This window comes from Heloderma suspectum, chromosome 5 (assembly GCF_057233095.1).
Source record: "Heloderma suspectum isolate Gila_16-S chromosome 5, 16-S_ref, whole genome shotgun sequence".
NCBI lineage: Eukaryota > Metazoa > Chordata > Lepidosauria > Squamata > Helodermatidae > Heloderma > Heloderma suspectum.
In genome coordinates this window covers 160,895,961-160,916,767 of record NC_139462.1, presented here as the reverse complement: position 1 = coordinate 160,916,767, position 20,807 = coordinate 160,895,961, and the positions used below count along the sequence as shown (strand labels likewise).

The 20,807-nt window shown below is 45.5% G+C and overlaps 1 protein-coding gene across 4 annotated transcripts in view; it reads right to left on the bottom strand.

Annotated features, from left to right (window-relative positions):
* Positions 1-19,729: 19,729 nt before the first annotated feature.
* The window catches only part of CCK (cholecystokinin), a 43,243-nt gene continuing 42,165 nt past the window's right edge, over positions 19,730-20,807 (bottom strand). For 2 of the 4 annotated variants that reach the window (XM_084860415.1, XM_084860414.1), the window contains one exon: positions 19,730-20,569. In XM_084860415.1, the coding sequence (XP_084716541.1) occupies positions 20,439-20,569 (131 nt within the window). In that variant the 3' untranslated portion in view covers positions 19,730-20,438. The remainder of the gene's footprint in view (positions 20,570-20,807) is intronic. The other 2 variants (XM_084860413.1, XM_084860417.1) reach the window with 1 other exon arrangement.

Below are 20,807 nucleotides of genomic sequence, written 5' to 3'. Positions count from 1 at the left end.
TATGTGCGGAAGGTGCAGCAATCCTGAACTGAACAACACAAGCCATTCTGGTTTTTTGTGAGATGTTGTGGACCCAGACTTCGGTGCATGCAACTGGACTGGTGGAAGCAGGTATCTCTGCCGCCTCCCACCTCCACAGCAGCTCCTCCACCTCCCTGAAAATGCTACACAGATGATCAGGGGACTCTGCTGAGTGGGATGAGCTGTCGTGTGTGTGTGTGTGTGGGGCCATATCCCCCCAAATCAGGCAGCAGCACCGTGCATGAGTGGAGCCCTTCTGCCCACAGAAAGCAGATCTGGGATCCAACCCATTCTGTTTTATGAAGCAGAAGCTTCAGGCTTAATTTCAGCAATGTTTGTGCAACATTTATCCTGATCTCCCCACCTCCACCCCCAAGCAAGTTACTTTACATATCGCACATGGCCAAAGATGTTTATCGCTGTCTATACAAGGAGTGAAATTGCAGCCGATCCCTTCTTGTGAAATGTACTTGAGTGATATGAGGCACAATAGTCAGTTACTAAAAAAAAAAGGTAAAGGTGTCCCCAGCCAGTCGTGTCCGACTCTAGGGTGTGGTGCTCATCTCCATTTCTAAACCGAAGAGCCAGCGCTGTTCGAAGACACTTCCGTGGTCATGTGGCCGGCGTGACTGAACACCGAGGTGCACGGAACGCTACCTGCATATATAATATTTGTGTGCAGATGTTAACATTTTTACTTTGTCCATCCTGCTTTCCTCGCTATGCCAGGAGGGGGCACTATAAGACCTGTGCATGAGTAGAGCCAGTAGTAGTACTATGTCACAATATTCTTCCTTAGGCAGCGGTATGCATCATATTAATTACACTAGGCAGCTAAAACATGGGACCCTTCCTGAGAAACAGAGCCCGTCAGCCATGCATGGGTGTTGCCAGTGGAGGCCGGTGGCTCCAATTTCGGTGGGGCTGTGCTTCCACTCTGCATTTCAGTCAGAACCAGCCAGAACACTAATGGAGGTGTCCAAGGTGCTGAACCTGTTTTGGGGATAGGGTTCAGCACCTTGGATAGCTCCATCAGAGTTCTGGATGGTTTTGACTGAAACCCAGAATGTGTTCACAGCCTCACCAAAACCGGAGCCACCAGCCTCCACTGGGCATTGCAGTTCAACAATATCTGGAGGCGCACGCATTCCGCACCCCTGCCCTAGGGCAACACTGTAGGCACACTTGGGGGCCTGGCAGTGGGGATGGATGAATCTGTCAATTTCAGTTTCAATTGCTCATTACTCCAATCCTAAATTCAGTCCATCTCAAACTTTGAGAATTTCTCTAGTCAGAAGTTCAGTTTGTCCCAAACACTGAGATTCATTTTTTTTAATTCACATGAAAATTCATAAGCATTACTGTGCACATTTCTCCTAATACATGAATTTTTGTATGCATGTTTCCCTAATATGCACTTTTATTTTTATTTATTCATTTATTCATTTCATTTCTATGCTGCCCATTAGCCGAAGCTTTCTGGGCAGTTCACAAAAATTAAAACCAAACAGAGCACAATAAAACCATTTAAAATATATAGAACATTAAAACCACAATATAACAGTACAACCACAATAAAACCTAGCAGCAGTGCAGGAATTTAAAATACAGATTTAAAACAGCAAAACTAAAAGTCTAGAAAGCTAAAATGCTAAAATGCCTGTGAAAATAAAAAGGTCTTCACCTGGTGCTGAAAGGAATACAATGTAGGTGCCAGGCGAACCTCACTAGGGAGCTCATTCCAGAGCCGGGGTGCCACAGCAGAAAAAGCCCTCCTCCTAGTAGCCACCTGCCTCACTTCCTTTGGCAGGGGCTCACAGAGGAGGGCCGCTGAGGATGATCTTAAGGACCGGGCAGGGACATGTGAGAGGAGGCAATCCTTCAGATAACCAGGCCCCAAGCCATTAAGGGCTTTGAATGTTAATACCAGCACTTTGAATCAGGCCTGGAAATGGACCGGCAGCCAATGCAGCTGGAAAAGTACTGGCATAATGTGAACTTGCTGGCCAGTCCCTGTTAAAAAGTTTGCTGCCCTATTTTGGACCAGCTGAAGTTTCTGGACCATTTCCAAAAGCAGCCCCACATATAACGCATTGCAGTAATCCAGACAAGAAGTTATCAGAGCATGGATAACTGTAGCTAGGCTATCTCTGTCCAGATAAGGGTGAAGCTGGTGTACCTGATAAAAAGTGCTCCGTGCCACTGAGTTCACTGTGCCTCAAGTGACAGTCCTGGGTTCAAGAGCACCCCCAAACTATGAATGTGATCCTTTAGGGGGAGTGCAACCCCCTCCAGAACAGGTTGAATATCACCTGGCCGGGCAGACAAACCACCCACTAACAGCACCTCCATCTTGTCTGGATTGAGTTTCAGTTTATTGGCCCTCATCCAGTCCATTACCATGCCCAGGTAATTATTCAGATCAGCCACTGCCTCACCTGGGTTTGATGAGAAAGAAAGGTAGAGCTGGGTGTCATCCGCATATTGATGGCACCTCAGCCCACACCTCTGGATAACCTCCCCCAGCAGTTTCATGTAAATGCTGAACAGCATGGGGGATAAAATAGAGCCCTGTGGAACCCCATGCCACAATTGCCATGGCACAGAGCAGTAATCCCCCAGCACCACCTTCTGGAATCAGCCATCCAAGTAGGAGCGGAACCACTGCAGTTCAGTGCCTCCAACTCCCAACCCAGACAACCTATCCAGAAGGATACCATGGTCGATGGTATCGAAAATTTTGGCAAGCAGTTTTCCAATCTAGTGCATTTTAATGTTATTTTCCCTAATACATACATTCTGTACACATTTTTTGACTGGAAAAACCATTGCAAAATTCAGAAAGTCCAAATTTCAAAAGATAACTGAGTTTTGGTTTGCATAGTGGTTCAAAAATGCAAAATTAGGTAAATTTGCATTCAAACATGAACTGAATGGATTTCTGCCCCATCCCTACCATGTAGCAAACAGAAGATTTGCTGCGGGAGAGCCAGTGCAAGCCTTAATGTGTGCCAACAATGGTTCCCACACTAAAGTTTTACCCAGACAAGATGACCCCCCACCCCTAAAGTAAGAAGTCACCAACTCCCTTTTCCTGTAGGGATGTACGAATCCCTTACCTTGTTCCGGTCCGGGGCATTCGCGGTGGGGGGGGAGGCGATATGTCCCTCCTCCCAGAATCCTCCCCAGCCAGCTCCACTCCGCAGCAAGGCTGCAGCGGCCGCAGCCAGACTTCCGGCCGCTGCCGGGCTGCTGCGGCCGCAAATGGTGGCTGTTATAGCAGCCGCCATTTCCATCCTTGCATTAGGCCATGATAGGGTACATAAGTATTTGTGTCCCTGCCTTTTGCCATTATAGGCTACATAAATACTTACGTAGCCTATTACAGCAAAGAGTGGGGGTGCAAATGGCATAGCGGCCGCCATTTGTACCCCTGATCTTTGCCATGAAAGGCTACGTGAGTATTTACGTAGCCTATCATGGCCTAATGCAGGCATGAAAATGGCGGCCGCTACAACAGCCGCCATTTGCAGCAGCCCTGCAGCGGCCGGAAGACGAGCCGCCGCCGCCACCACCACCGCATCTGCTGCTGCCGCTGCATCTGCCACCAGGTAGGTCCGTTCTGGGGGGGATTTCGGGGGGTGGGGGGGCCATTCTGCCATGGACTCCAGGGGGCTGGATTCTATAGAATCCAGCCTCACTGGAGTCCGTGGCGGAATTCTCCAACATCCCTATTTCCCTGACAGAAACCACCAAGGTCCCACAGGAAACAATGGGAATAGAATGGGAAATAGTAGCTCCATCAGCCTGTGCATCCTCCTGCACCTGAACTCTCCAAGAGACAAAGTGCCGTTTCCCATGCATAATGTGTGTGTGGGGAAAACATGGATATGTACCCTCCATAGACTACATATGTACTTTTAGGTGCATTGGCAGATCTGCAACAGCCTAAAAAGGGTGCAATTTCTAGAGAAGGTAGTTGTATCACATTTTTTCGTGGCTAGCCAGATACTGACTTACAAAATGTAATCTCTGAAGTGCAATTGGAGACAATTGCAAAGCAAATTAGTGTGTTCTGTACCCAAATCCCTGAATTCCGCAGTGAAGCTAAATTATAAAAATGAAGTGCCTAATTTGGTTTGCTTTCAAATAATTTGAATCCCCCCCCCCTCCCAAGTCTAGGGAAATGGACAAAACAGAAGGAGTTGGAAGTTGGGAATACCTGCATTGATAGGGGCAATAATTAGAGCATAGTAGCCAGAGGAAAGGGGTAGGGTGCTGTCCAGGGTACTGATCTGCCTCTTTGCTGTAATTCTGGCTAAGCCCTTCTCTGGCTTCATAGAAACGTCACTGGACATTTTAAAAATGGTTTTCTGTAACCATGAGGGCTAGAAATGTTCCGTCTGTATGTGGAAAACAAAATCTCAAGGCTGGATGCCACATTCTGTGCTTGTACGGCAATTGCATTGAAGCATGCAAATGACACACAGCTCTGGCCATAGTTAATGGGGGAGTGGGTAGTTTCTCCTCAGTCCCTGATTAACTTTGATTAAGTTAAGATTAAGGGACAGAGCCTGCCACAGGAAATGTATGGGATAATAACGTGAGAAGAGATGAGGGAGCCTAAAGGGGAAGTTTAGTTATCAGTGATGAGTTCATCCCCTGGCTGTTGAGTTTTTTGTTTTTGTTTTTTTGGAGAGGAGGGGAGTGTGCTCTTAGTTTAGCCATCTTTCCCCCCTTAAAGCCCCTTCTTTTACATAGGGAATTACTGAGAAAATGAGAGAAGAATCCAATTTGGTCATCTGCATAGAAACATACTCAAGACCAGACCTATGCTTTATATCAGGGATGGGCAACATGCAGCCTGCAGACTGTGTGCAGTCCCCGTTGCCCCCTGCTGTGGTCCCCTGCTGCTGTGCTGCCAAATGCAGTGGTGGCTAAAATATTTTTTAACAGAAAATGGTGCTTTTAGCACAATAGAGTGCTAAAGGTGTCAAACCTAGCACGAGAACAAGCTAAATGTACCCTTTTAATGCTACAGAGTGGTTTACCTCTGATTTGGGGGGGTGCACCCCATGGATGGGAGTTCCAGGGGCAAAAATACCCCCAGAACCTCCCAAAGTTGCCCACCCCTGCTTTATATAGTCTATTTTCCTATTTACTAAGAAGACCGTCAACACCATAAATTACTAATGGGTTGCCCTCAAGTATAGCAACTAATTTATGCAAATAAGTATGATAAGTAGCTCTGAACTAGATATTGTTGATGAGATAAGGAAGAGCTTTGCTTCATTTGGTTTTGCTGTTAGAATTCATTACTATAACTAGGGATGCATGAGGAAGTTGATCTGTGTGGATTACAATATAAACCAGCCTGATCCGCCCCTCCCAGAATAATGCATGGATCAGAATATAGTTATCCTTTAGATTTCACACTTTTCTGAGTTGACAGTTCCCAGATCAAAACTGCATTTAAAATGGCATATTTTAGGATAAATTACATTTGTGAATGCATACTTTGAGAGAAAATACATTTAGAAATGCACATCTCACAGCAAAATACATTCAACTATTTAAATAGTATCTAAATACAAATTTTATGCATTTTTAAAAATAGCAGATTAATACAGAAATGGGATGGAATGGACTTAAGAAGGAATGCATGGAAAAGAGACATGGACCAAAAATAGTCTGATCCATCCATCTCTAAGCACTTCTGCTGTGGTAGCTAGAGCCTGTACCAATAGTGAGCCATGAGTAGTATAAGTGGAGGCAATAAGACATACTGTCCCTGAATACATACAGTTTGTTTCATGGCATGGCCACTTCCACTGATGGTGTTCAGTGGCTTGCGCTCAACAGAAGTGGTGGCTACTGTTCTGGGGCTGGGCATGAAAACAGAGCCCTGTTCTGTACTCCCCAGTTCTACATACAACATATTAGTTCTACTTACTAATACAATGTCATAACGAAGGAGCTGAGCAGTGTCTTCGTACATTCTTCATCTCGATTGCTAGTGTATATGTGCTTGTTTTTTCCTCTCTGGATTAGGTTGACATGACTGTTTAAGTAGAGTTATTAAACATCTTGTCAGGATTGATTCTGAGCATATGGAGATAGTTAGCAGTTCAGATTCAGAAGGGGAACAGTTAGAACTGGGGGAGGTATCTTCCCGAGAGAGTTCAGATATGGATAGGCATGCTTCTCAGGATGCTAACACCCAGATGGCTGGGCCTGAAGCCCCCCCTTCTCCCTCCTCTGTGAGAATCCAGGAGGAGGAGGAGGAGGCGGCGGGCACGGGACATGACCTGAGGGATGCTAGACTGTGGCATAGAGTGAAGTGGGAAAAGTTAGAGGCGGAGCTCAGACAGTTGACCCAGTTGACGATGCTCGAGGGTCAACATAGGGGAGCACCACTGGAAGGGAGGGAAACCCTTCCCTAAGTTCTTCTAGCCAGCAAGTCCCTGTTCAAACTGCTGGCAACATCGTAGCTCCCATTTGGATCCCCTGCTGTTATTCCTTTGTAGCCGGAGAGTCTTCGGGGATTTGCATCTGTAATGAACCTGTTGATAGTGAATTAAAGGCATGAGACTGAAACCTCTCGTGTGTGTGTGTGTGTGCGCGCATGAGGAAGGTGGGGGCCAAGGGAACGTGACACACCTATACATACACAATCCAGCTAACATCGGTAGCATGCTCACTTAAAACCAGGGGTGGGCAACTTGTGGCCTTCCAGATGTTTTGGCCTACAACTCCCATCAGTCCCAGCCAGCAGACCCAATGGTGAAGGATCATGGAAGCTGTAGGTCAAAACATATGGAGGGCCACAAATTGCCCACCCCTGCTGTAACAATTAAGTGGAGAAACTACATGCTTTTGTGTGGGCGCTGTTTGAAGTGAAGAGGACAATTTACTGGGAACATTTGCTGTCAAACACTCCATTGAGTAGAAATTGCTAGTAAATGGGCCAAGGGATTAAACCCTCATTGAGGCTATCTGGGGATGCTGGGCTAGAGCATCTGGTTCCCCCCACAGTGAATTAAGCTACCTTGCTAAGTAGCATTCTTAAATATGTGACTGCTCACTGGCTAGGTTTGTCATCTAAGTCTACAAATATTTCTTGTGGGATTCTCCTGTGCAAATGGAAACTGCACAATCACTTCCTAACTCCTTCTGATCATATATTGTGCGGGGGGGGCTCAGACCCCAGGGATAAATCTGGCTCTCCAAGGGTCACCCAGAGGGCCACACCGCCTTCCCCTGGCCTCACCCACTTTCCCCCAACCCCCAATCATTTGGTAGTCTCACAACTTTTGTGCAGTTTTCCCCCATGCGAAAAGGTTGAGATGCCTCTCCTAAGGCTTAGTTACTGGCAGTGAGAGCTTTAAGCTGAAATATGCTGGTATTTTTGTATGTTTGTCCCCACCTCTTTTGCCTTTGGTCCCTCCCCTTTGCCTTCAGCCCTGCCCACCACTGGAACGTGGGCCCTGAGAGCTTCTCTGAAATTGAATTTGGCCCTCAGGCTGAAAGAGGTTCTTCGGGCTAAAAGGTGTTCCTTGTATCTTCATTTTTAAAAAAACTTGTAATTTTCCAAATACAAAGACAAACAAAAGAAAGAAAGAAAGAAAGAAAGGAGAGGAAATTGCATCCAGGTTAAATCTAGTTATGGACAAATGGTAGTACATTTTACTTATTTTCCACTTTTACTTTTCACCCATATTTTTGCCTGTAATCTATTGGCTGCTTGGAGATTTTCTTTATAGTTCTTAATAACAAATTATATTTAGGGTGCAATCCTATTGGGATTCCTGTCAGCTTCCAAACTCAAAGGTTGACAGGAATCCAGTGCAGCAAGGAAGGAGCATGGAGACGATCTTTGCCTCCACACTGCCCTACTCTGTATTTCAGCTAGACAGGCGTTTTCGCCCATCTAGCTGAGGCACTGGGGAGGGGGAGGGAAGGAGGCTGTGGGGGCTGGAGGATTCCTCATACCTCAGCCTCCCCAGGCCCATGGGAAGGCCTCCATTGCCTCCTGTCCAAGGTTGCTGTTGTAAGCTCAGAAAGGCAGCCAGTGTGGTTCGCTCCGTGCCAGCTGCGAAGGGGAGAGGGAGGGGAAGGGGGGCTGTGAGCTCAGATTCCTGGGCCTGAGGTCAGAGTGGTGTCTCTGACCTCAGATCCAGGAATCTGAACTATCCTATGGCCCCTTAGATGCTATCATTACCTCTAAATTGGCTTCTCCCATAACCTGAGAGAGATTACCTTCCTTTTTACCACAAAACTAGATGAGCCATCCCCAACCTGGTGCCTTGATGTGTTGGGCTACGACTCCCAGAATTCCCCGGCTGGCCATGCTGGGGCTGCACTAGATGGTCAGCAGGGACCATGCTGAGGGACCATAGCTCCATGGTAGAGCCCCTGCTTTGCATGCAGAAGTTCCCAGGTTCAAACCACAGCATCTCCAGGTAGGGCTAAGAAAGAATCTTGCCTGAAACCCTGGAGAGTTGCTGCCAGTCAGTGTCAACAATACTGAGCTAGATGGACCCAGGGTCTGACTCAGTATAGGGCAGTGAGCTTCCCATGTTAGGAAATAGAACAACTGAAGAACCGCCTAACCTTCTAGGGTTTGGGATTCTTTAACTTACATTTCTTGGGTTTTATGCACTCAACTGATCTACTCAAGGTTAATCCTCCATGGCACTATAGAACTGAAGACTAGTCCTCATTGTGTACAACAAGTAGTGTCCTACCTTCCCCTGTAAAGATTAATGCTAATTAGCCCAGGGAAATAGTCTCACAACCTGTGTCACAAGGCCATTCTGTCACAACCCGTGAAAGATACTTAATAAGTAATGCGTTAATGATTTCAATATATTCCTGCAATATCATTTCAGCTCTAGATTAGGCAGTGGAAAAATCTTTATGGTACTATATAGTCGCCTTGTCCGTTTGGATCATCCTTGGGCAAACGCTGGCACAAACCACTTGAAAAGCACTGAGTGGGTTGGAAATGATTAGAATTACCAGTTATTGTTGTTGTTGTTCAGTCGTTCAGTCGTGTCCGACTCTTCGTGACCCCACGGACCATAGCACGCCAGGCCTTCCTGTCCTGCGCTGTCTCCCGGAGCGTGCTCAAGTTCATATTCATTGCATTGGTGATGCTATCTAGCCATCTCATCCTCTGCCGTCCCCTTTTCCTTTTGCCTTCAGTCTTTCCCAGCATCAGGGTCTTTTCCAGAGAGTTTTCTCTTCGCATTAGGTGGCCAAAATATTTGAGCTTCAGCTTCAGTATCTGTCCTTCCAATGAGCACTCAGGGTTGATTTCCTTTAGGAGAATTACCAGTTAGCAGTTGATAATTGTGAAGGATTTCTGGTTTCACCCCAACAACCCTGCAAGGTAGGGCAGGCCCAACTTGGCCACAAATTTCCCCAAAAGTAACCCAGTAGCTCCCACCCAGGCCCATAGGCACTGCATTTAGCACTGAAGTTATTCAGGTAGACCACACCAACTGAGGGTTGGACAAAAGTTTATGAAAAGGAAAAGGGCAAAGAGAAAGGAACAGGGGAGAGGTGGTAGGTTGTACAGGAAATTACAAGTAAGGTTCAAAACTCTAAACAAAAACAGAAATGCCAAACCCCAAGGCACATACTCCCCAAAGCAAAAAAATAACACTAGCTAGTCTATCCTATACATACCAAAGTATGGGCCTCCCAGGATAGCCATCGAACAGCAGCATACCCTAGTACCGTCAGGACCAGAAGAGACCCCCACCCCTTCCTTAGCCCTCTTTTTATTGCCCAGCCCTAGCACTCCAGGCAGATCTGGAACACCCAATCCAAGCTCAGTCCCAGGACACTCCCCTCCACCCTCCAAAGAGGTTGCATCTTCCCAACAGGCACGGCTGTTATCACTTTCTCAATTAGCTTCAGCAACCCATGGCCTTGAGCTGCCAGGCTGAGAAATGGCCCCCAACCCATCAGCCTCCTGGTGGCTGCTGTATACCGGACTGCCCCAATGGCCCTCATGGTTCTTACTCTATTAACCCATTCTTGACAATAACTGAGCCGCTTCTCTGTAATAGTTGAAGATCCATGATAGGAATCATATTGTTTTAAAAACAATGCGATAGAGGGACTCTTACACTAATTAGGTAGGGCCATGAGCCACCATCCCAGGTTTGCTAAGGTGTTCCAATAATCACTCCGAAGATACATATGCTATGTGCTTGCTTTTGCAGGCAACTGTTTCCTATAGTTCAGGGCCACATTACATGTGGTGTCAGCAGATCAATGTCTTTAAATGTGGTCTGCCCCAATCATGTGTAAAATGGTGTGTGACGGGGGGGGGTATGCATTTTAAAATGCCAATGTGTGGGGAGGGGGGACTGAAACCTTTCCCCACCCACCACTTTTCCTCCTCCAGACTTTCCCCAGCCTATTCAGCCATCACATATAATATAGTCTAAACCATGGGAACCCCTAACAGCACCCACAATGCATCTCCCTTCTCCTTCAAAACTTGATTTGTAATAAAAACCTAGAAAACTATTAGGGCAGAGGGTTCTTTTCCCTGTTCCTGAATCTGCCACTGGTAAGCTGTTCAGTGGGCAGGAAGAGAAGGAAAAAATTGCTTCCTGGCTCTGCCCAATCTTCTTCTGCCCACACAGACCTTTCTCCTTTGATCTCCCTCTCTCCTTCTCCCCTCCCAGCCTCTAGCCTCACTATTCCTCTCCCCCAAACCTGTTCCTCGCTCTTTCTCACCCTTCCCCAAACTTAACTTTTTGCTTTCTCTCCGTTCCTAGCCACTAACCTTGCTCTTCTCTCCCCTCTACCTCTTGGCCTTGCTGTTTCTCCCTCCCTCCTAGCCTCTAGCCTTGCTCTTTCTCTCACTACTTCCCTGACCCTCCCTGTCCTAGCTGTGCTCTTTCTCCCCCACTCCTCTCTCTCTCATTATTTCTTCCTCCTCTTAGCCCCTAGCTTTGCTCTTTTTTGCTCCCTTCTCAGCCCCTTCTCTTGTTCTATACAAACACAGACAGACAGACAGATGGAAACAGAGCACCTTCCAGGCTGAGGGCTCTGGTGGCAAAGGAGGAACTAGCAGTGCCAGCTGGGGAACGGAGTCCAGGTAGGGAAAACTTTTTCTTTCCTTTTGGGGCTGGGGAAAGGTGTGTGTGTGTGAGTGTGTATAGGATGAGCAGAACAATCCTATGTAGGCCTACTCAGAAGTAGAATAGAATAATAGAATAGTAGGGTTGGAAGGGGCCTACAAGGCCATTGAGTCCAACCCCCTGCTCAATGCAGGAATCCAAGTCAGAGCATCCCTGACAGATGGCTGTTCAGTTCAGTCTCGTCTTGAATGCCTCGTTTGGGAGAGCCCACCACCTCCCCAGGTAATTGGTTCCATTGTCGTATTGCTCTAACAGTCAGGAAGTTTTTCCTGTTGTTCAGCCAGAATCTGGCTTCCTGTAACTTGAGCCCATTATTCTGTGTGCTGCACTCTCGGATGATCGAGAAGAGATCCTGGCCTTCCTCTCTGTGACAACCTTTCAAGTACTTGAAGAGTGCTATCATATCTCCCCTCAGTCTTCTCTTCTCAAGGCTAAACATGCCCAGTTCTTTCAGTCTCTCTTCATAGGGCTTTGTTTCCAGTCCCCTCATCATCTTTGTTGCCCTCCTCTGGACCCTCTCCGGCTTGCCTGCATCCTTCTAAAAGTGAGGTGCCCAGAACTGGACACAGTACTCCAGATGAGGCCTAACCAGTGCTGAGTAGAGGGGAACTAGTACTTCCCGGGATTTGGAAGTGATGCTTCTATTAATGCAGCCTAAAATGGCATTTGCCTTTTTTGCAGCCACATCACATTCAGCTTGTGATCGACAACAATTCCAAGATCCTTCTTGCTTGTAGTGTGGTTGAGCCATGTATCCCCCACCTTGTAACTGTGCATTTGGTTTCTTTTTCCGAGATGCAGAACTTGGCATTTATCCTGATTAAATTTCATTCTGTTGTTTTCTGCCCAGCGCTCCAGTCTATTAAGATCACTTTGAATTTTGTTTCTGTCTTCCAGTGTATTAGCTATCCCACCCAATTTTGTGTCATCTGCAAATTTGATCAGCATTCCCTGCATGTCCTCCTCCAAGTCATTAATAAAAATGTTGAAGAGCACTGGGCCCAGGACTGAGCCCTGCGGTACCCCTCTCGTTACCTCTCCTCAGTTTGAAAAGATCCCAGTGATAAGCACTCTTTGAGTCCGATTCTGTAGCCAACTGTGCATCCACCGGATCGTTGTTTCACCTAGCCCACTTTGAGCTAGTTTGCTCATCAGGATATCATGGGGCACTTTGTCGAAAGCTTTGCTGAAGTCAAGGTATATTATGTCCACAGCATTCCCACAGTCCACAAGGGAGGTTACTTGATCAAAAAATGAGATCAGATTCATCTGGCAGGATTTGTTCTAGACAAATCCATGTTGGCTTCGAATAATCACTGCATTGTTTTCAAGGTGCTTACAGATGGATTCCTTTATAATCTGCTCCAGAATTATCCCAGGGATCGATGTCAGACTGACTGGTCTGTGGTTCCCAGGTTCCTCCTTTTTACCCTTTTTGAATATAGGGACAATATTAGCCCTCCTCCAGTAATCTGGTACTTCACCCATCCTCCATGATTTCTCAAATATAATAGACAGTGGTTCTGAGAGTTCTTCTGCCAGTTCCTTTATGACTCTAGGATGCAGTTCATCTGGCCCTGGAGATTTGAACTCATTCAAAGTAATTAGGTATTCCTTGACCATATGAGCAATCCTGCTCCTTCAGCCTGCACTTTGCAAAGAAGACTGAGCCAAAGTAGGAATTGAGCACTTCTGCCTTTTCTTTGTCAACTGTTATCATTTTGCCATCCTTGTTTAATAGTTGAACCACTATTTCTTTCCTCTGTCTTTTACTATGCATGTAGCTGAAGAAAGCTTTTTTGTTGCTTTTAGCATCCCTTGCTAACCTCACCTCATTCTCAGCTTTTGCCTTCCTGACGCCATCCCTGCAATTCTGTGCTACCTGCCTGTACTCTTCCTTTGTTGCTTGTCCTTCCTTCCACTTCCTATATGTGTGTTTTTGTTTTCAGGTAATCTCTAAGCTTTTTGTGAAGCCACATTGGCTTCTTCTGTTAGCTTCTTCCTTTTTTCCTTGTTGAAATTGTTTGTAATTGTGTCTTGAGAATTCCCTTTTTTAAAAACTCCCACCCATCTTGGACTCCTTTTCTCATTAGAGTCGCTTGCCATGGAACCTTACTGATTTGAGTTGATTAAATCGGCTTTTCTAAAATCCAGGGTACGCATTTGGCTACACTCAGCTTTTGCTTCCTTTAGAACCAAGAGCTCAAGTATAACATGGTTGCTTTCCTTCAGAGTCCCCATAACTGCTACTTCATCCACTAAGTCATCTCTGTTGGTTAGGATCAAGTCAAGGATAGCCGATCCTCTAGTTCCTTTCTCTACTTTCTGTAGGAGGAAGTTATCCACCACTCAAGTCAGGAATTTCCTGGAGGGGCCATGTTTTGCAGAATTTGTCTCCCAACAAATATTGGGGAAATTGAAGTCCCCCATTACCACTACATCATGCTTCCTTGAAACATTGGCTATTTGCTTTTCAAAAGTTTCATCCTCATCTTCTCCATCATTGGGTGGCCGGTAGTAGACTCCAACCACCATGTTCCTTTCATTCCTTGCTCCTTTTATTTTAACCCAAATGCTCTCGATGGGGCTACCAAGCTCATCCTCCTGTATTTCTGTGCAGATATATGTATTTTTCACATATAGGGCAACCCCACTTCCCTTTCTGTTCCTCCTGTTCATTTTGAACAAGTTATATCCTTCAACTGCTGTATTCCAGTCATGGGAGTCATCCCGCCAAGTCTCAGTTATACCTATCAAGTCATAATTTCCCTCCTGTATTAAGTGTTCGAGTTTGTTCTGTTTGTTTCCCATATTCTGAGCATTAGTATATACACATCGAAGACCATGTGCTTCATAGTCTGGCTTTCTTCCTACATGTTTGTGAAGACTATTATTGGGTGCTATTAGAGCTGTTCTCTCCGTTGCGGTGCATAAGCCTTTGTCAATTGTTACCCCCAACTTTACGTCTCCCTTCCCCGTAGCATTCAGTTTAATGCCTTCCTGATAAAGTTCTTCATGCTGTGGCAAAACACATTCTTCCCAGCCCTTGTGAGGTGCAACCTGTTTCTTGCCAACAGTCCATCTTCCAGGAAGTATAGCCTGTGGTCCCAGAATCCAAATCTCTCTCGTCGGCACCACCTTCGTAGCCAGTCATTTACCTGGAGTATTTTTCTTTCCTTTTCTATCCCTATTCTGACTACGGAAGGATGGATGAGAAAACTATCTGGGCCCCAAAGTTCTTGAGTTTCCTTCCCAAAGCTTCAAAGTCTGACGTGATTTCTTCGTAGCTCTGCTTGGCGGTATCATTTGTTCCCACATGGATGAGAAGAAAGGGATACCTGTCACTGGGCTTTATGAGTAAAGGCAACCCTTCAGTCACATCTCTAATCCATCCTTCTGGGAGACAGCATACCTGGTGAGTCCAGGGGTCTTCACGACATACTTCGGTTTCGATCCCATGCAGCAAGGAGTCTCCCACGACTACTACTCTTCTCTTCTTATTGTTGTAGGCCTTGGTTTCATTGTCTCTGCTTGAGTGACCTTCAGCCTCTTGCTTGGTCTCATGCAGGTTTAGGGATGTTAGATGTTAGGTTTAGGGATGTTAGGGAGGCCGAATTCCAGTGAATTCAGCCCCACGGAATCCGTGGCGGAATGGAGCAACCCGCCCATCACCACCTGAAAGCCCCGTGAAATGGAGCCTACCTGGCTGCAGCTCCGGTGGTGGCAGCAGCTCTGGTGGAGGCTCCGGAGGCGGATGAAGTGGCGGTGGCAGCAATGGTGGCCATTTGCGTGGTCATTTGCGTGGTCATTTGCATACCTGCTTTAGCTGTGATAGGCTACGTAAATATATATGTAGCCTATCATGGGCCAGCGTAGGGATGCAAATGGCGTCCCCTACGCAGGACACCATTGGCGTCCACAGCAGCCTGGCAGCAGCTGGAGGCCCCACTGCGGGTTGGCCCAGCCAGCGGCTCCGCGGACTGGCTGCGGAGCAGAGCCGGCCAGGCAGGATTCTGAAAGGGAGGAACGGATCGCCTCCCCTCCCATCGAGGATTCCGGGGGCGTGAACGGATTGCCTCCCCCCACCTGCGGACCCAGGTAAGTGGGGTTTTGTACACCCCTATCAGGGTCCCCTGTAATTCTTCCTCTGCAGGCTGTCCTCCAGTCTCATCCTCAAGTACATGCCCTGGTCTCCTCTCGTTTAGACTACTGTAATGCGCTCTACGTGGGGTTACCCTTGAAGACGGTTCGGAAACTGCAGCTGGTACAGAACGCGGCGGCTCGCCTGATTAAAGGCAGCTGCCGGCGAGATCACATCACTCCAGTGCTGAAGGAGTTGCACTGGTTACCAGTTGCTTTCCGGGCCAAATTCAAGGTGTTGGTTTTGACCTTTAAAACCCTATATGGTTCCGGCCCAGCCTATCTTAAGGAGCACCTCCAGCAGCACCAGACAGGCCGCTTAACAAGATCAGCCTCGGATGGCCTTCTCTCTGTCCCATCAGCCAGGACAGCTAGACTGGTGAGGACAAGGGAGAGGGCCTTTTCTGTGGTGGCCCCCACTCTGTGGAACTCCCTCCCTAGGGAACTCCGTCATGCCCCCTCTTTAATGAGCTTCCGTCGTGCATTAAAAACACTGTTGTTCAGGCAGGCATTTGGGTTGGGTTAGGGTATTTTAGAAAAGGTTTTTATTGTAGAATTTTATTGTTTTAAACTGTTTTTATTGTATGTTGTATATCGCCCAGAGTGGCGGGGTGACCAGCCAGATGGGCGATTAATAAATTTAATAATAAATAAATAAATAAATAAATAAAGTATCTGGAAACAGTTCAGTAATTCCTACTGAGTTCCATGTACGTGTGCATAAGTTCGCAACCTTAAATAGGAATTTTGTTTTGTGTCTGTGGGGTCAAATATGTGGACTGACTTTGGAGTTCAGACCCTTCCCCTCTTTCTATTCCATTTCTTGAGTGAATTGCTTTTCTTTTGACAAGCCAGGCCCCCATGACAGCCATTATGAGACTACTAGCCACATCCTTCCTGGGAGCCATTTTGTGGTGGTGCCCTCAGCATTTTCTCAAATTCCCAAATGTGCCCACGGGTCCAAAATGCTGGGGACCCCAGGCCTGAATGGATTGTCTCAAATACTGTCATCATGTAAGGTAAAAGTCATCTTTGTGTATGGAAGAGAGAGTGCAACCTAATGTATGCAGTGGAAGTAGAGGGGTTTTCTTTCCAACATGGCTATGACATTTGAGCAACAGATGCATGCAGTGTTGCCCCATTCATGTTCTGGTGGCAGGAAAAAATCTGTGTTGTCCTGCATTATAGTTTAATAAATAAATGAATGAGGCAACTTGTGCAAAGGGGGGGAAATAACCTGTGAAATGGCTTTCAAAGTCTTTGCAATCAATCTTCATTGTATTAAAACATTACTTTCTGTAGCCAGCCATTACTATCGCAGATGTTAGGCCCTTTTTAAAAAAAATATGAAAGCCAATGTCCTTTTCTGATAAAAAATGACAGTGAAGTGAAGAGACCCTTATGGCAATCAGTTAGGGATGTGGGACATAAACACATCCTAGATTAAAACCCACCCTTCTTCAAAGCGCTCCCATCAAGGCCCTTTCCCACCTTTGTGCTTCTGGGATGCTTCAGCAGAGACTGCTGGTGATGACCCTTATCTGGGCAGTAGTCAGTCTCTTACTAGAAAACCTGACCTTAATACCTGATAACAGTTTTGTGAGCTAGATTCTTGATGGCAAATTGTATTGCTTGGGGTCCTGCTCTGCTCCACAGGTGTTTTCTTGGGGTGGGGAGGGGGGATGGCACGCATGTAGTGGGCTCAAACCATAGAATCATAGGGTTTGGAAGGGGCCTACAAGACCATTGAGTCCAACCCCCTGCTCCGTACAGGAAGCCTGATTCCCTGTTGGTCTCCCGTCCAAGTACTAACCAGGGCTGACCCTGCTTAGCTTCCGAGATCAGATGAGATTGGGCGCATCCAGCCCTTTGTCAATGGGCATGCGAACATAGGGGCAACAGGAGACTGAATTTGGAATGTTGGACTATAGTACTGAGCATGTGTGTCTTGTGGAAGGGGGGATGGGGGGTATTTGTGTTTGTGGTAATGTTTCATCTTGAGAGAGCAGAGACAACCCCAATGGATTGTGTTTATTTTATCCCAACACATCCCAATGGCTCAGAGTATGTAAAAAACTGTTTAAAAGAGTGTGATCAAATGAAATATCTGTCATGGACTGGCAACACCTTCTTCTGTGAGTAGAAGGGAAAACAGGGAAAATAGTATGCCCCCCCCCACTCCCTTTTGCTCTTCTTTTCCTTTGGCCATCAAGTGGAAATCTTTTTTCCTCGGGCTGCCTTCACCAAACCAGCCTTAAAACTCTCTGGGTCTCAGGTATGTACTTAAGGTAGTATGGGGGGTGGGTATTAGACATGGAGTGGGAAAACCAAAAAGAAAAGAGTCCTTCAAACAACAAACTTTAAAATTTTACTGAAGACAAATGTTAATAGGAAAAAAAAAATCCAAATGGATGCACAAATACACATCTAGTTAGCCTAACTAGACAGTATCACTATTTTATCCAGGTCCCTTATCCAAGCAATATCTTAAGTGTCATAGGTCCAGCACTCTCTTTAGTAGTTCTCCAGCTGCAGAAGCTCTGACTCTTTCTTTCCTCAAGGATTCTGGCCTTCCTTCCTTCGCTCTCTTCTTCTCTCTGTTTCTCTGCTTCTTTCTCCTTTTCTGCCGTAACCTTTTAATCTTAAAATTACTTTTTTTCCAACTCCAACCAAGCAGGAGAGATGTTCTGATTCATTTCTGCAACGTAAATTTCTATTTCTTATGTTCTTCCTCTGACCTCCTGTTGAACTTCCTGCAAACTTCATAATCTCCTGGCTCCCTGAGCAAACTTCCTGACTTCTATATTCTAACAAAACATTTAAGCTTTTGGTTGAAACTGATCGGCATGCATGCACGCGCGCGTGCGCGCACACACACACACACACACACACACAGAGGATTTAACCTCATAATATCCCAAAATATAAACTAAATACAAAAATGGAGGACAGTTCTGTTCTTTCAGAAAACCCTACTAAGCTTTGTTTGATAAAGAAATTTAAATTGCCCCACCTCTTTACCGCTTCCTGCTAAAAGCCAAGCAGCAAACTCTTATATTGCTTCCGGAAGGCATCCAGGGCCCTTTGCTGAATTCATATGTGTTGTATACATCACAACGCTTTTAAGTAGCTATGGAGTTCCAGGGATTCATCCTTTCCTTTCACACCTGACTTGACTGGCCCATGTCTGAAATGGTGTTCTGCTTAAACCACCTCTGTGATCTTCAGCACAATAACCTTCTGGGCATTGCTAAAAGAAACCTGACAGGAAACCTTGCACTTGCACCAAAGTGAAAGAGGACAACCATTTCCTGGCAACCTGAATATGTAGATTCCTGACTTCCTTAATTCTGTATCTTTAGTAATTGCGTAGATGATGGGATTTCTATAGGTAGGTACAGCTTATCATGCAGGATTGAGACCAATGATACCTCCTGAAATTCCTTCTTCTGCAGCAGGGGCAGGCAGGAGGTAGACTGGATCTACTGATTTCTGAGTGATTTGAAGTAGATTGGTGAGGATTTCAGATTCCCAGTGGTTTAACAGTGGCAGCAACAAAGTGACACATACCGAGAGAAAAAAATATACTGCTGAAATAAAGCTGTGTGTGTGTGTGTGTGTGTGTGTGTGTGTATATGAGAGAGCACCCACAGCAATGATTTTTTGTGTGGAAGGACTGTAAGCTGTGTTCAGTTCAGGTACTCCAAACCAGTTCCTGGGCTCAGAATTCATTAATTCAAAGTGTATGTCTCTTGGCTCTGGTTGGTGGATCTCAGAGTTCTAGTGTAAAGCAAACTAGATCCTGCATGCCCAAAGTCTGCTCACTCCTGTTCGACAGCTATTAGAGGTACAGGAACCCCTCTTCCTATGCATCTGTTACCCTGCACTGAAATTCATCCTTCAAGAATATAAGGTTCCCTCTTGCAACAGCTCCAACAGTAACAGGAAACAGTCTCATGCCTTGAATATCAATGAAAAACTTTGTTGGTTAGCCTCAATATCTTTCCCAGCTTCCTCCCTTACAGGAGTAGAATTCTGTTCCCAACACCCAAGGACCTGCTCTCCCCTTTGAATTCTGTCATCATTCCATATAATTTTGCTGATCTCTTGAGAAGGAGTAGCATGTATATTGCTCCATCAATTACTTCAATTCCATTTTTACTGAAGGATTTAGGATTTAGGAAAGGAGAAATTGTGAAAAATGTGCCTGTAATAAATATATTCTACACACGTTTAGTATGATTTATGATTGTTTTACATCTGGATTCCTCCCAATGTGTACTGCTCTTCATATTTAAATTACTCTGTTTGTCTTCCCTTGAGCCATAGCAAAATAACCACATGCTCTATTGTGTGAATGGTGGTGGGGATGTTCCTCTTGGACTGCAAAACAAATGTATAAGTCACCAGGAGGCAAGGCATGTTCTGTTTATTCCAGAATTAATTATTTTAGCAGAATTTTCACATCGACTTCACAATAGAAAATGACTGAACCTCATATGCTCTAGATATTTGTTTGACTTAAATTTTAAATGGACTCTCAGAACCGTGAAAATGCTTTTCACAGGAAAGCTCTTCTACCATGTTGATACCTGAACAGATTGGGTTGGATCCAAACTTAGTCATATTTAGAGTAGGCCCATTAAAATCAGTGGGACCAAAGTTAGTCCAGACTAGGTCCCATTGATTACAATGGGTCTACTCTCAGTATGACTTAGTCAGGATCAAATCATTGCCTACAACACACTTTTTTAAACTTTGGAAGTTGTTCAGATTAACAAATAAGTGTAGGGTAGATTTGAAAGCATTTTCCTTCGGCAGTGGATTGCAACACGCAGCAACACTTGGGGTGATAAGACAACCGAGGGATGAGTGAAATACTTTTAATATGTTTACAGTGAGTGCTAAGAAAGTATAGGAGAAAGAGAATAATTTTTTTTCTTGAAAATTCTGCATATGTTTATATAATATATATTGCATTGTATAGTTTTACAGACAAATTTACATCAAGTACATATTTTTTTTAAAACGCTGATTTGAAAAGGATGACAATTTTTTCTGTACAGAAATGGGACTTGATGTTAATTCCTTTTAAGCATAGTTTGATGCTCTTTAAGAAGCGTACTCATATTCTTCAGCACTGCGGCGTCCAAAATCCATCCAGCCCATGTAGTCTCTGTCTCTTATCCTGTGTGTAGGGTCAAAACTCTGTAATTCCATCACAGAGACCTTTCCATTAGAACCTAAAAAAAAGAAAAGTGACACAGAAGTAAACAAACTCATTCCTAAAACAATGATAGTAGTAAAGAGTCTTGGGACATTTGATGTCAGGGCTGCAGAGACTAAGGCCCACCGGATGTTGTTGGACTGCAACTCCCATCAGCCCCAGCCAGCATGGTCAATGTCAGAGTTTATGGGAGTTGTTGTACAAAACATATGGAGGACCACAGGTTTTGCAGCCCTGATTTAAATACTAACTCT